Below are 16,535 nucleotides of genomic sequence, written 5' to 3'. Positions count from 1 at the left end.
GAGCAGTAAAAATAACCATAGACACCATCATGAAATGCTTACTTCCATTGCCCCTAGCAGATTTGCGCTCTCTCCAATGCTCTCCTCTATGTACCTACGTTCTTCATCTGTAATGGTAGGATGCTTTGCAGGACTCTCATAAGACACCAGAAGCCAGAACATGTACCAGACCATGCCAAAGCTTCCTGCAAAAAAGGGTTGACAAGGAGAACAAAAGCAGTCACCAGAAATACAGTTAACAGTTAAAGGTTGAAGATCTACAATAATCTCAGCGAGAACCATTTGATGTGGTGTGGGTAGCTGACTTTAGCTACTGCTTCCTGTCCTCTGCCTCTGGACATCAGGATTCTCAAAAGCTGATGCCATGGTTCATCTCTGTGTCTTTAATTAAGCAGCACTGATATACAAAAAACTCAAAAGCAACTATTAAATAATAGAAGGTGGGATTTTAGGTAGACATCTCATCATATTCAGTTACTGAGCTGTTCCAGGCTGGACACAATGCCATACAGCAGAAGAATATGAACAAGACCAAATCAAGTTATTCATTTCGGAGGACCCCACAGAGTGAGAAGTGAACCCTTTTCTTATTTGCTGATCTTCAATATATAAAAGTGGCTTAAATTTCCAGAAAGGGAGAAATGTCTGTTCCCCTCTCCACCTAGCACATCTAAAGGTCATAAACAGTTTTGAAGTAAAATACAGAAGAGTCCTCTAGCCTAAATAACCATATTAGATGAACACAGGCCTCCACAGTTAATTTGGATGCACTTCAAACAATGTGACTACATACTGTGTATCCTAGCACAGACTGTGTTGATCTTTTTTTTCTCTCCCTTCCAACCCTGTTCTTTATTTATCACCCTCACTATGAACACACATTCTTGCTGTACATTACAAATATGTAAGCATTAACAGGAGGAGGAAGTCTAACTGATTTATCCTGCTTTCCCACCGCTGGCCACTGCATTTTTCTTTCAGTCTCTTCTCTTTATCCCTTGGGTAACAATCTAAATGCTCTTGATCTCACTAATACTTCACGTTTGTCTACTTAGTCTCTAAGACATCTTCCTTAACACTGTATAAGGCTTCTGGTGTGCTCTCTTTTCTTTAATTACTGAACATGGAAGCAAATGTGATTTGAAGACAGATGTTGTGTGAATCTCATATATATATATATCTCGAATTGCTTTTGCAGGATTTTCCTAGACTTAAATCCTAACTGTGTCATTCATTGATTATATGATTCAATGAACAACAGAGTCCCTCCAGACCTCTACTACAAAATGGAATAGGCCTTAGTTTTCCTAGTCAGGGTCCTGTTATATGCTATAGCCTCACCTCTAAATCAGAATCTTCAGCCTCTAGTGCTGGGATTTCAGTGCGTACTACAAGGCCCAGTGGAAAGTAACACCTATAAGTTTTCGCCCCCCCAAAAAATAATAATAACTGAGAGTTCTACAGTCTGATGAAGGCTAGCACTGAGTTCCTCTGATGTAATGGTCAAGCATGCCTCTAACTGCTCATTCTAGCTAGCTGAACTCAGCACACATGTCCTGTATGCCACTCTGCTCGTCACTGTCCTGAACCAGATTCATGTCCTGTGTCCTGTGCCCCTTAGGGCTGTGTACCTATTACTTTTTCCCATCTACTCCACTGTCCAAGTTTTAGCCCATTAACTTCAAACAAAAATGGAATGTGTTATTCAAGATCCAGTTTTTGTCACAGACAACAAGCAAGCTTTCTTTGTGTGATTTTTCAGTTATCTAATGCTTATCCCTTGATTCTTCATTAATGGTAAGTATGAAATGAGATTCAAGGAGACATATGGCTTACTTAAATTAGCATTTCTATTCTTTTTAAAATATATTTTTATTGAAAATAATTTTCTGATCATAGTTTCCACTCCCCCAACTCCTCCCAGATCTTCTCCACCTTCCCACCCACCCAATCCCATCCCCTTTCTTTCTTTAGAAAATTTCCTTTTCAATGTAAAGAAACAGCTAACATCTGAGATGTGTCTATGACTTTAGAGTCCCATCATATCTTCAAGTGAGCCATAAACTAAGCTAAACCAGGGTAGCAAGTAGCTATACAAAGTACAAAGTGTGTTGAATCACAGACACTTGTGAAAACCTAATGGAAAAGTTCTCTCTAGGGGCCCAGGAAGTGAGGGCACTTTCTATTACATCTGAGTTCCATTCCCAAAATCCACAGGGTGGAAGGAGAGAACTGACTCCTTTAAATGTACCTCTGACCTCCAAACACATGCCATGGCATGCACATGATGCACATCACACACACACACACACACACACACACACACACACACACACACACACACGGGATGGGGGGTGGGAATACATATATGGCTTACATACAGAGCATTCACAGATACAAAAATCTGTCAGAAGCAACCAGACTCAGTGGGCTTTAGTTTCTCCTTCTGTGACTGGTTAGTACTGATGCTGTATCAAAACTGATTGATGAATTAGCCCCATCTTCCTGCCTCCCACAGTCCTTCAGCTTGAGGAGGCAGGATCAGGAAAATGGCCAAGAAACAACAGTGGAAAAGAGAGGTGAGGTGGGCTAGCTCCTTCTCCTTAAGCAGCTTTTAAAGAGGAGCCTCTTATTCTCCCCACAATAACAAGCATAAACACTCCATACAATATCAGGGTCTCAGTAAGCAACATGGTTGTTCATTGTAGGCTACCATGTTCACCTTAGCCTCTGCTTAACTCTATTGTAAACAAACGCAACATACCATACACATAAAATACTGACGACCATCCAGTGTACTGCACGAGGATACCAGCTAAAGGCATCGCAATGACCGCTCCAGCATAGGAACCTAGAGCGGAAGGGACAAAAGAGGTGGGTAAGAGAGAGCAATATAAGTTTTCTCTTCACATGCCCCAGGACTGGCTCACACAAACACACACAACAGCTTCACACACACACACACACACACACACACACACACACACACACGCACGCACGCACGCATGCACGCATGCACGCACATGCACGCACTCCACCTCACCAAAACATATCCACCCTCCATCCTTACACAAAACCACAGGACCACATCTTGGATCCCACCTGGGTAGACAGGACATAACCTACTTAAAGAACTGAAACCAGAGTGTGGACTGGAGAGATATTATGAGCACTTATTGCTCTTGCAGAGGGCCTGTGTTCTGTTCTCAGAACCCACACAGTGACTCACAACCATGCATAACTCCGACTCTAGGGGATGCGATGCTCTTTTCTGCCCTCCAAGGGCGCTCAGTACACAGATGTCACACTTACATCCATGCACAAAAACACTCCAACAGATCAGATAAAGATAAATAAATCCTTTTAGAAAGGCATGTATTATCTTGTATACAGCCATGTAGTTTTATCTTCACATGGCGTTTTCCACTTTCATTGAAAAACTTATCAAAATTGTCTGTGGGGGAGGGCTTGGACCTGCCCCACTTGGTATGCCAGCCTGTGTTGACTCCCTAAGGGAGGCCTTACCCTCCATGAGGCGTGGAGGGGGGGGCGGGAGAAAGGGAGGGAGAGGGAGCTGTGGCATGTAAAATGAAAAAAATTTAAATAAACAAAAAAATTATCAAAAATGATTGTGAAAACAGTATCTCAGAAACAAAAACTGCAATATTTAAAGTCTATGATGTAAGCCTTAATGTTTATAAATTCAGTATCTACAGGTAATAATATTGCTGGTAATTTGTTATTTGGTGCATTATTTACAGTAGCTTTGAAGTTTAAAGTGAATTTTTATTGTCTCTTGGTCTGATTTAGAAATGGAACTTTCCCAGCCTATCTGGTTCTAAAAGTGGTTTTTTTTGGTTTTGTTTTTTTTTTTAAAGGTGGCCATGTATGGTGGCATATGCCTTTCATCTCAACACTCAGGAGGCAAAGGAAGATAGATTTCCATGAGTTCAAGGCCAGCCTGGTCTATGAAGGGAGTTTCAGGCCAGCCACTGCTATATAGCCATCTCAAAAATAAAAAATAAACAAGTAAGAATAAAACCAGAAATTAATATGTTTGAAAATGGTCCAACTTCTAAAATAATACAAAGCACAATGAAAAGCTAGTTTAAAGATGCCAGTGAGAATTACAGAATTAAGCTAGAGGTCAACAGCAGATACTTTTGCAAATGGTTTATCAAATTGTGAATCATTCCATGGTTTTCCTGTTAGCCCCCACAGCAACATAATGCTCACCACAAAAGGAGGTGGTAGCCAGTCTACTCCTCTCCAAAGGAGGGGCCCACTTGCTCCATATCCCGTGACAGGCTGGATAGGTGACACCCTGTAGGAAAACAACCATGGGCACTCAAAATGCAAGGCCATTTGGAAGTTGGCACATCCTCTCCCCTGAGCCTGATTCTAATCAAATGGTACTGGCTGGGGGTGGGGGAGGCCCTGGTACCAACAGACTCTTACCAAACCCATGAGATTCCGTTTGAGACTTTTTACCCAGGCATGACTGCCCAGCCTCTTCAGATGCTCCCATCCATCAGGTTTTTCTTTCACCCTAGCTTTCTTCTTATTAGAGCAGAAGATAAGACTGTCTACCAACTGATTTACCTGAGATTCTAAACACTTTGTCAAAGTTGGACACCTTTTGTGAGGCACTCCAATGACTGATCCCCAAATATAAGGACCGTAAATAAGAGTTCAGCCTTCTAGAAATTAACATTAACAATGACTAGCCCTTTCTATCATTTTGATTCTATCATATTTTTTTTTTCCATTTTGGAAGAAGAAAGAATCCTCTTGGTGTTTTTATATTTATCTTATTTGTCTGTTTCCATCACACTCCATGTAGAGAAGGGACAGGTCATTGGTCAAACTTGGGTTTTTAAATGGCATTCCTTCAAAGTCTTTAGTATACTACATCAAGAAGCAATTGTATAGTTACATGACTAAGAATATGCTAAACAAAACACTTCAGTATATTAAATGAAAGCAGAGATTTAGGATAAAATTCTCAAGGGGGCTGGGGAGATGGCTCAGCAGTCAAGTTGAACCTGAGTTTGGTTCCCTGCTTCTATCCACAACAGACTATGACTCCAGCTCCAGGTAATCCAGTGCCTCTGGCCTCCTCTGGTACCTGCCTTCACATGTTCATACCCACATGCAGACATGCACACCTACCTACACATAATAAAAAATCATTGAAAAATTAGTCTTTCAAAAAATCCTTTCAAGTCCTAGGGATGCAGCTCAGTGGTAGGGGAACACTTGTCTGTTAGCATACATGCATAGAGCTCTGGGCTTGAGCACCTGATAGATTGATCACCTTACATTCCCAACGCTTCCATTTTTATTTTCACATTATGCAGTTCAGTTAATATCTATTTATCTATGAAGACAAAGATAAACTTGCAGCTTTCAGTTTCTTCCAAAGTTGAAATGGTGCCGCCCTGTAGTTCCTACCTCCACAAGCCCCTGCAATATCCTAACGAAGATGACACATCCATAATGTACTCTGGCTGCCGACGGGATTAGCATGTTGAGGGTAGAGGTGAGCAATATTGCAGCCCCAAAGACCCTGGAAGATAGAGATAGGAACACGTGTGACTGAACATGACTCAGACAGCTTGAAACTTCTCAGGTCAACTTAAGCAGTTGAGAAACACTACAACCAGTTTTAAAGTAGATGTTCTCCTAAAAGAATAAAATAATTCTTTTATATAGACCGCCTTGCTGTCATAGATGGATCCTTGAGTTACCTGAAAGTTATACATTATTTGGTGTCCAAGAAACACAAGAATGGGCCAAAAGCAATCATCGTTTAATGCTCCAGACATGTCAAGGTTACACCTCACAGCAGGTGTTTATCTTACTTAATGTACCAATGTCAATTCTCTTTTTTTCTCTCCTTTTTCTTTATTATGGGATACAGAGGTGAACAGATTCTGTCTCAAGTACACCCACAGGACCATTTATCCACAACAACGTAAGAAAGAATTAGAAGTAAAAATGTTCAAGTTACTTTTTCTTTCTGCAAGTAAAATTCTCATTTAATTTAGCCATTTTTTAAAGCTTCCATAATTTTCATTCTAAAGAATAAAAACACATTCTCAGTGAGAATGTCAGAAATGGTCACATGCAGAGAATTTTGAGGATCACATTCTTCCCAATGTGCTAACCCAAAGGGTTAACCAAGTCATATTTTGACCTTTCAGTTCAGTCTGGGTTGGTTGCCTCAGAGATGTTATAATTTTTTTCCAGAGATGTGTTTAGTATAACAGTTAATAACTTGAATTTCTGAAGGAGCCATAATGATTATTAACCTGCTACTGAAACTTGATAAATGAGTTCACAAAGGCCTGCGGAAGGGCAGCTCTCTTGCTGTCAGTCAAAGATGGGGGCAGTCAAAGATAATTTTCTTAAGAAATCGAAGAAGATGTCAGAAAATGGAAAGATCTCCCATGCTCATGGATAGGCAGGATTAACATAGTAAAAATGGCGATCTTACCAAAAGCAATCTACAGATTCAAAGCAATTCCCATCAAATTACCAACACAATTCTTCACAGATCTGGAAAGAATAATACTCAACTTCATATGGAAAAACAAAAAACCCATGATAGCCAAAAGAATCCTGTACAATAAAATAACCTCTGGAGGCATCACAATCCCCGACCTCAAGCTCTACTATAGAGCTACTATAATAAAAACAGCTTGGTACTGGCATAAAAACCAACATGTGGACTAATGGAATCAAATTGAAGACCCTGACATTAACCCACACACCTATGAACATATAATTTTTGACAAAGAAGCCAAAAATGTACAATGGAAAAAGAAAGCATCTTCAACAAATGGTGCTGCCATCACTGGATGTCAATGTATAGAAGGCTGCAAATAGATCCATATCTGTCACCGTGCACAAAACTTAAGTCCAAGTGGATCAAAGACCTCAACATAAATCCAGCTACTCTGAATCTGATAGTAGAGAAAGTAGGAAGTACTCTTGAATGCATTGGCACCAGAGATCACTTTCTAAATATAACACCAGTAGCACAGACACTGAGAGAAACAATCAATCAATGGGACCTGTTGAAAATGAGAAGCTTTTGTAGAGCAAAGGACACGGTCAACAAAACAAAGCAACAGCCTATAGAATGGGAAAAGGTCTTCACCAACTCCACATCTGACAGAGGGCTGATATCCAGAATATATAAAGAACTCAAGAAATTAGACATCAAAATGCCCAACAGTCCAATTAAGAAATGGGCTATAGAACTAAACAGAGAATTCTCTACAGAGGAAGTTCAAATGGCTGAAAGACATTTAAGGAATTGCTCAACATCCCTAATTATCTGGGAAGTGCAAATCAAAACGACTCTGAGATACCACCTTACACCTGTCAGAATGGCTAAGATCAAAAGCACAGAAGACAGCTTATGCTGGAGAGGATGTGGAGCAAGGGGAACTCTCCTCCACTGCTGGTGGGAATGCAAGCTTGTACAGCCACTTTGGAAATCAATATGGCACTTCCTTAGAAAATTGGGAATCCATCTCCCCCAAGACCCAGCTATAGCATATACCCAAGGAATGCTCAATCATACCACAAGGGCATTTGCTCAACTATGTTTGTATCAGCTTTGTTTGCAATAGCCAGAACCTGGAAACAACTGAAGAATGGATAAAGAAAATATGGTACATATACACAATGGAGTACTACTCAGCAGAGAAAAACAATGACATCATGAGGTTTGCAGGCAAATGGATGGATCTAGAAAAAACCATCCTGAGTGAGGTAACCCAGACTCAGAAGGACAAACATGGTATGTACTCACTCATAGGAGGATACTAGATGTAAAACAAAGATGACTAGACTGCTACACAACCCCAGGGAGGCTACCTAGAAAATGGGACCCTAGGAAAGACCCAAGGATCACCCAATGACAGAGAAATGGATGAGATCTACATGAACCACCTGGACAACAGTGGGAGTAATGAAGGGCAAGATTTGAGGGAAAGAAAACTTAGGGGAGCAGGAGATCCCAGCTGGATCAAGAACAGAAAGGGAGAACGAGGAATAACAGACCATGATAAATGAAGACCACATGAGAACAGGAATAGGCAGAGTGCTGGAGAGGTCCCCAAAAACCCACAATGATACATCCTCTATAGACTGCTGGCAATGGTCGAGAGAAAGCCTGATCTGACCTAGTCTGGTGATCAGATGGCCAAGCACCCTAACTGTCACTGTCGTGCTGGAACTCTCGTCCAATAACTGATGGAAGTGGATGCAGAGATCCTCATCCAGGCCCCAAGTGGAGCTCCAGGTGTCCAACTGTCGAGAAAGAGGAGGGTCTGCAAGAGTGTGAATTTTTGAATCTAAGGTTGCAAAAAGCACATGGACAAATAGCCAAACGAATGGAAGCACATGAATTATGAACTAAAGGCTGTGGAGCCCCCAGCTGGATCAGACCCTCTGGATAAGTGAGAGAATTGAATAGCTTGATCTGTTTGAGAGGTACCCAGTCTGTGGGACCAGGACCTGTCCTTAGTGCATGAGCTGGCTGTTTGGAACCTTGGGCTTACACAGGGACACTTTGCTCAGTCTGGAAGGAGGTGACAGGACCTGCCTGTACTGAATCCACCAGGTTTAAATGAATACCCAGGGGTACCTTGATCCTGGAGGACATGGGAATGGAGGGGAGGGCCTGGGGGGAAGGTGGGGGTGGGGGCTGGAGGGGGGAGGAGGGGAACCCATGGCTGATGTATAAAATTTAAAACACATAATAAAGAAAAAAATAAAATAAAAAAATAAAGATAATTTTCTTGAAAATCTGGAACCACGTCTCCACCCCCCCCCCCCACCCCTGCTCTGGAACTGAGGATTGCTTGTCCCACCTCTGTGCCCTCTTTGCTCTGCCACAGCTGCTGAATAGGCATGCTCCATTTGGACTCAAAGATGATATGGTATGCTAAGATCGGGGAGGGGTAAACAGTTTTATCTGGTTTGTCTAGCACATTTGTCTTCTTGTAGCTATTTTGGGGATAATTTGGATTAAATTTACTTTCTATGAAAATAACTTCCTGCCATGACCTTCTTTCTGTTGGGAAGAGTTTCAAAATGGCACTGTCATTAAATTCATTGGAAAGAGGTGAAGTTTTATACCTTTCATTAGTTCTGAGTTTCAGCTTCTGAACTACTGACATTCTGTAGGGATAATCCTCAGTTGTAAGATGCTGCTCATGCATGAAGTGATGTTTGGTTACATCCTTGAACTTTACCCAAGAGATACCAATGGCATACTTCTTCCCAACCAACCCCAACAGAAAATGTTTGCAGCAATTACCAAATTTTACTTAGGGGACAAAATCAGCCCCAAAGTGGAATCAGTTATGAACTATTTGCTGAATGCCAACCACAATCAGAGATAAATTTAATAAAAGCTTATTTGAGGGAAAGCATGGTAAGAACTCACAGGTTGTAATTCCACAACCACTAAAGGTCTGGTCAGCACAGGTATTAATTCACTCATATTACACCTAGAAACACAGTCCTTGTACATTTCCTTTCCTGCAGAGTCCACCTTCAGCCTCTAGGGTTTCTAGATCTCTAACCACACAACAATCTCCGAATGTGTCTAAGTTATACATCCCTCACCTGTTATTCTAATCATTGCCGTTGCTTCAGAAAGGATGTCGATTTCATTCTCACTGAGTAGGATAAAGTGTATCAAACTTTTTGAAGGTAAATGAAATTAGGATCTTATTTAATTTTATATAATTGCTATGCAAATGAGTATCAAAGTAATTCAATTTTGAAGCAGCAGGATTCTCGCCCTGTGTGGAAAGCCTTTGTACTTTCTCTTCACACTGTACCAGAACCGATGAGGCTTTTCTATCCATGGTCCCCTATATACACTGCTTCAAACCCTTGTTTGGCTGGATATAGAGCAGTGTATTGTGCTTGGATAGGGAAGGAAGATTCTCAGAGCACTGGCTGTACTGCCTCCAACTCTAGGAACTCAGCTAATCTTCTGAGGAACTAACTTCCTGAGTTAGAGTCCCTTTTCATCTCATTTTACAAATAAGGACAGTGCCTCAGAAAGATTGGCCAAGAAGCTGGCAAGTAGTCAAGCTGACATTTGAACATAGCCCTTGCTCTTTGGTGAAGGATATTACTGATATTTAAGGAGCATGAGTAAGGACCATCATGCACTGGGAGAGGGAAGGAGAAAAACAAGAAATCCAGAAGCAGCATCCGCCAAAGTCTAACAAACACAAGAGGAAAACATACTCTATTGAGGGTGACCAGGAAGCTAAGCTTTCACAGAAAAGCCTTCTTGCTGGGTCTTGGAGATGAATACAACAAAGAAGAAAGAAATTGCGAAAGGAAGGTATGAAGCATAAGGACATATGTATTATGGACAACCACACATATGGTATTATGTATTGTGTATGTACTATAAAGTACCTACCTGGCTTACTAGTCTGAGAACTGCATGGACTGGCATTATCGTTGTACAGAGAGCACATCTACACAGGTGAAGGATGGCTAGAGCTCTAGCAATATAATCAAACAGTAGGTAGTCCATCTTTGACCGAAATGTCACTGTAGGACACATGACTGGGCCAGAAAACATTGCACTGTTGAAGATGGCTGAACATGTGGTACAAGATATTAGGGAACCAAGAGAAACAGAGCAGATGATGAGTGAAGAGGATTGGAGAACTTGGATAGGACAGGAGGCTGGGGATGTGGCCAAGGCTGTCACATCATACATACAAGTGACAGTTTGGAATGATCATACCAGATGAGGTGACTAAGACCCTAAGGTGAAATGAGTAAATGGCTTACTAAAATATCAGGGTTGGAGATCTATGACCCAGGAGGTAAAAAAAAATGATCATATTTTCATATCACTGAAGCAAATGGCCAAACCCACTGACAGTGGGGGTAGGAGATTAAGGCTGGCATATATATAGCAAATAAATGTTTGCAATGTTTGCAATATGCTGTCTTGTCACTTAATAACTGTATGACAGGCGAGCTGAAAACCTCTCAGCTTCTGATTCATTGCCTATAGCTAGAATTGAACCTTATGGCACTCCTGGCCATACATCTGAAGGAAATGATGGCAGCATCCAAATGTGACACCTGTAAACACGTATTTATGTGTTTATCATAACTATGCAAGATAGCTGAAATTCAGAATTAGTCCTCATGCCCACTAACAAAAGCAAGTTGAAAAAAATAAGGTGTATACACAATGGACTGTAACTCAGCCACAGGAAAAGCAAAATCATGCCACTTTTAGGAAATTGGATGAAAATAGAAGACATTAAGGGAAATAAGGCAGACATGGAGAAGCAAGCAACTTCTACAGGTTTTCAACTATGTGGAAACAAAATTCTAAAAGATTTGTGATAATAGATGTCTACAAGGAAACCATGTTTTTCAAAAACAAAAGAAAAACAAAAGGGTAGTTGCACATAGCAATTGTGACAGCATGCACAAAACCTTTGCAAGCTCAAGACAGACAAAAATCCTAGTATGGGAGGTAGGGTTGGGCATGAAGTCCCATCCTTAACTGAGGAACTATTGGCACTTAGTAGCTGCTGGAGAGGGAGAGTCAGTTTTCTCTAAAGATGCATCCCATGCTAGGTTGACCACACACCCAGTGGAAGGGATATACCTATGAGTGTATGGGCAGCACAAGTTGGACTCAATGGTTTGGGGAGAAAGAGAACACAAAGCTGTTTCTCTTTTGATGTGTCTTGGGTGTGGAAGAGGCAATAGATCTGGGAAAAGTTAGTGGAAGAGGACAATATGATTGAAGTACACTGTTCAAAATCCTTAAACAACTATGACAAAATAAAAGGTACAGAAGAGTCAGTAGTACAGAAAGAACTGTGAGGAAGAAGAGTAGCAGGAGGCAGAGGTAAAAGGCACTCCAAAGAGTATCAAAGCACATTGGATGCTTGTGTGGAGAGTGATAGCAATAACCATGTGTATATGAAATTAATATGTACTCAACAATCATAGGTTAATAAATAAAAAAGAACCATGTAGTGATTAAAATAAAAAGATCAGCATCGTGCCATGGTTAAGAACCCCATAGGGTCTGGGTTCAAAAGTCACCTTTGTTACCAAGAGACGGACCTAAGGCAGCTTGTGTAAGGGTCTGTGATTCATTCACTGTCTTCAAAACATGAATGTTAACAGGCTCAGTGGTGTAGATTTGTGACCATACACAATGCATGCAGAAGGGTGTTGAGTGCATCCTAAGAATTTGAGGAGTATTAGCTTTTAGAAGGCAAGCATGGAACTAAGTGTGCTGACGTAGCTCCTAGGTTGTTCAAAATGAACGTCAGGTGTCTGGCACACAAAATGTATCCACCAATGTGAGTCAGTCAATTATGGAAAGGAATGTGTGAGTCAGCTCTAGATTCTCACTTTAACCCATTGGCAATGACATTCAAAAGCTAGTCCTGGGGCCATAGAGATGGGTCAGAGGGTAAAGGCACTTGCTGCCAAGACTGTCTTTGACTCCTGAGACTCACATGTTGGGAAGAGAGAACTAACGTCACCAAGTTGTGCTCTGATTTTCATATGTGCACCATGGCAGCCTTCAGGATTTGTTGTTGTTGTTGTTAAGAAAGCTGCTCCTGCTAGCCCTCCCGCACAAATGCTACTACTAGCACACAGAGAACCTTAACAGCTCCCCAGGTCATAACGACAGAAAGCGGAGAATGGTGACTTATACTTGTTGGGTCTATTTGTAGAATTCAGACATTCTATCACTAAACTCAACTATATTGTCAGAGCAGCAGTGATGCACTAATACTAAAAGTGCCAGAAGCAGAGATGTTAACAAAACCTTTGACAAACAACAGCCTTATTGAGAGGAAGGTGGTAGCGGCAGAGCTGGGAGTGAGGACTGGAGTCTAGCATGCTCCCCACCCCCACCACACACACCACATACCCGCATACAGAACTGTCCCTGTCCCTGATGAAGTTCTAAGGACATCTGGACGTCACTATCAGTCAGAACAGATCATTATGAATGCAGTTGACGTTTTGTGAAGGAAGTCTAGATTTCTGTAAAGAAATGGCAGGTGTAGAGAGAGCTGACTGGGAGAAGGAGCTACATGCCCAGAACAGTTTAGCACTGTGGCATCTACATGGCAGCCAGCATGATGATGGGAGAAGGGCTTGCTAAAGTAAATTCTGAGGCTCAGTTTCAGACTCAGGGGAATGTGTGGACCTGAGAACTGCATTTTTCAGAATTCCAGTGATCTTGCTGGTTCTGCCCTGAGAGACACTGGTTGAACAGTGCTGAGTAACCCTAGTCACCACAAAAGGGGGTCGGTCCATGTAGAGGAAGGCCCACAGTATGGGCCTTTCCTCACAGAGGGCAGAAACAAGGGAAAACAGAAGCACACGCTGGAATGAAAGATGTTGTGTCTGTGTGTGTCTGTGTGCTTGTGGGTGCCTGTGCACACAGGTGTACATTGAGATGGAGGCCAGAGAACAACCTGGGGTGTTGTTCTGCAGGGGTCATCCCTGTTTTATGAGACAGAAACAGCCTAGAACTCACTGTTAGGCTAGGCCAGATGGCCAACAAGTAGGCTCCAGGATTCCACCTGTCTCTGCCTCCCTGGTGTTGGGGTTACAAGAGCCTACCACCACACCTAGCATTTTTACATGAGTTCTGGGGATCAAACACAGGTCCTGTTGAAAACAGCAAGCTTTTTACCGACTGAGCTGTCTTCAAAATACAAAATTATCATAGTAAAAGAGGGGTAAGAACCATGTTTCCAGCCTGATTTTGCCTATGCTGCTAGTCAGAGTGGCTAAACAGCAAGCATATTTTGCTTGAGACACTTACACCACCTGACATTGTGCCAATTAAATATGGAGCTGGAGACATAACTCAGTGGTAAAGAGCACTTGCTGTTCTTCCAGAGCTCCTGAATTCAGTACCCAGCATCTGTGCTGGTGCTGACAAGCACTATAACTCCAGTTTCTGGGGATCTGTCACCATTTCTAGCCCATGTAGGTATGTGTGTATACAAATAGAAATAAATAAATCTTTTTTAAAAGAACATAAATTCAGTAGTTACAGTGAAAGAATTCAAATACAAACTAGTTTCCTACAGAGGACGCTCGTGGTCATCACTGGCATTTCTAGGTCTCACTTTTTATACTTGTGTCAACATTAAAGTCCAGTCAAGGGAGTACCATGGAGATTAAATTATTTTCAATGACTGCAAAATGCACAGTGGTTTCATGTCCTACTGAAGTTCTAGATGCTTAAAGTGCGTGGGACAAATGTAGCGGGAATACTATTTCCCATTAAGTAACACTCAATCGATTGAGATCCATTAGTCTCGTAATCTGTGCCCTATGGTCTCTCAAACACATATGACAGAAAGTAAATAATGATATTTGAAAGTGGATAGTGCTTTGTAACCCTCCACTTGTCTTTCTGCCTTAATTCATTTATTCTTTAATCTATCTATCTATCTATCTATCTATCTATCTATCTATCTATATCTCTCTCTTACACACCACACACACACACACACACACAAATACTTTGATTTCAAGTTGGTCTTCTTTGACAGATGTTCCTAAAGTGCTTAACAACATTTTTTTTTAATAAGACTTAACCAATAAGTTCTTTTTCTCTCCATCCCCTCTCGAGTTTATGTCTGGGAGAATACAGCCTGGGTATGTGCTTGTTCAAGCTATGTGAGACAGTAGAATGTTTTGGATAGAGGACATGTTCTTATGAAATGAGCAATTATACATTTGTGCAAAGACCCTAACAAACGTGTATCAATGACCTGGTGTGTAAGCAATAACAAATCTTTGCTCTTTGAGTCTTCTCTGCCTCAATACCTTCTAACATGTTGTTTATTTTTCTGTTTTTTAACTTTTTTTGTTTTTGTTTTTGTTTTTGTTTTTGTTTTTGTTTTTGTTTTTCAAGACAGGGTTTCTCCATGTAGTTTTGGTGCCTGTCCTGGGTTTTACTCTGTAGACCAGGCTGGCCTTGAACTCACAGAGATCTGCCTGGCTCTGCCTCCTGAATGTTGGGATTAAAGCCATGTGCCACCACCGCCCAGCCTGTTTTTTAACTTTTAAAGTGACAGGCTGTTGTTCTAATGTCCTGTCAATTCTAGGAGGCTGAACTACTTTCCCTAGATGATTGCAGGTTGCCAGGACTGGATTGGAATCTAGGGTATGCCTGGTGAAAAAGACTTTGCTTGATATAGTTGCTGGGTTAAAGTACAGGCATGAACGCCTGAGTTCAAATCTCCTGAACCCAGAAATTCCAGGCAGTGAGACTCAGAAATGTCATCTTGCCTGTGGTGTGTCAAGAAGTGGAGACAAGAGGATGCCTCATAGCTAACAAACAGATGTGACAACCTAGAGATCCTGTTCCAAATGATGCATAAACAGACCACACAATTAAATTAATAGGAGCAGTGTGCTTAGCAAAAAAACATCATTTTGAAATCAGACCTCCTAGGGTCTCACTTGGCTCCATCTCTTACTCTTCAGTCATGTTGTGGAAAGTAACTCAGCTAATTGTATGCTTGTTTCCTTCATGAGCAAATGAAGTGTCCAGATTTTCACCAGACAGGGCCATTGTGAGGGAGAAGGACAAGAACACAAAGTGATGTGGACAGTTGTGTCTGCCTCTAAGTCTACGTGTTCCTCTGGGGGAAAAGCAGAACAATTAGGAACATGGTTTGTAAACCAAATTCCTTTCCCTTTCTGCCTTCCTAAAGCCCTCCACACTTTGTAGAAGGAGGTAAATCCTGCTGCTAAGTAACCAGTCATAGGCCTGGAAAGTTCCTCAGCCACACTCACTCCCTTCTGCTTGCCAGAGCTCCTGTGCTTCAACTCAGAGGGGCTGCCACCCCTGTTCCTTGCTTTTGTCTAAAAGCTAGATGCTTTTAAAAGAGGAATTTATGTATTATTTTTAACTGTGTGTGCCTTTAGGAGTTTCTGTGCTTGGCATATGTGCAGAAGCCCTTAGAGGCAGGCAGATGACCTGACGCTGGAATTACTGACCATCTTGATGTGCTAAGTGTTGATGCTGGGAGCCAAACCCATGCTTTGCAGGAACAGAGGTTCTCGTACTTCCGAGCCATCTATCTCTGCAGCTCCTGAAAAGCTAGATTCTTGTTCTATTTGATTCAGCTGTGAAGTCTCTTTCCTTCTTCGTTAAGTGACATCACTGTTGGGCATCCTTAGGCCCACATGCAGGTTTTTAGTGCTTACCAACTGACTTTCATGATCCTGGTGTTTTTAAGTTCCTCTAAAGTGTGCTTTAAATGTTTTTCCATAGACCAATGCATTTCACTATTCGAAACAAGATAGTTATCTAAGAACATTTTAATGAATTTGTGTTACAGAATTTTAAGGTAATATGACTCACTAATTGCATATTTATAAATTAATCTTTGAATTTGGATATATATTCAAGGGCTTAGTACTCCTTTTTGTTTGCTTAGTAGTCCTTTTAAATAAAG

At 41.4% G+C, this 16,535-nt stretch overlaps 1 protein-coding gene across 1 annotated transcript in view; it reads right to left on the bottom strand.

Annotated features, from left to right (window-relative positions):
• The window catches only part of Slc17a6 (solute carrier family 17 member 6), a 42,656-nt gene that overhangs the window by 12,742 nt on the left and 13,379 nt on the right, over positions 1-16,535 (bottom strand). Inside the window, exons 5-8 of the mRNA XM_036185131.1 lie at positions 5,455-5,569; positions 4,237-4,324; positions 2,765-2,851; positions 43-185 (exon numbers count right to left, since the gene is read on the bottom strand). Coding sequence (XP_036041024.1) covers positions 43-185; positions 2,765-2,851; positions 4,237-4,324; positions 5,455-5,569 — 433 coding nt within the window. The remainder of the gene's footprint in view (positions 1-42; positions 186-2,764; positions 2,852-4,236; positions 4,325-5,454; positions 5,570-16,535) is intronic.

Source organism: Onychomys torridus, chromosome 1 (assembly GCF_903995425.1).
Source record: "Onychomys torridus chromosome 1, mOncTor1.1, whole genome shotgun sequence".
NCBI classification, from domain to species: Eukaryota; Metazoa; Chordata; class Mammalia; order Rodentia; family Cricetidae; genus Onychomys; species Onychomys torridus.
This window is presented reverse-complemented; position numbering and strand designations above follow the sequence as displayed.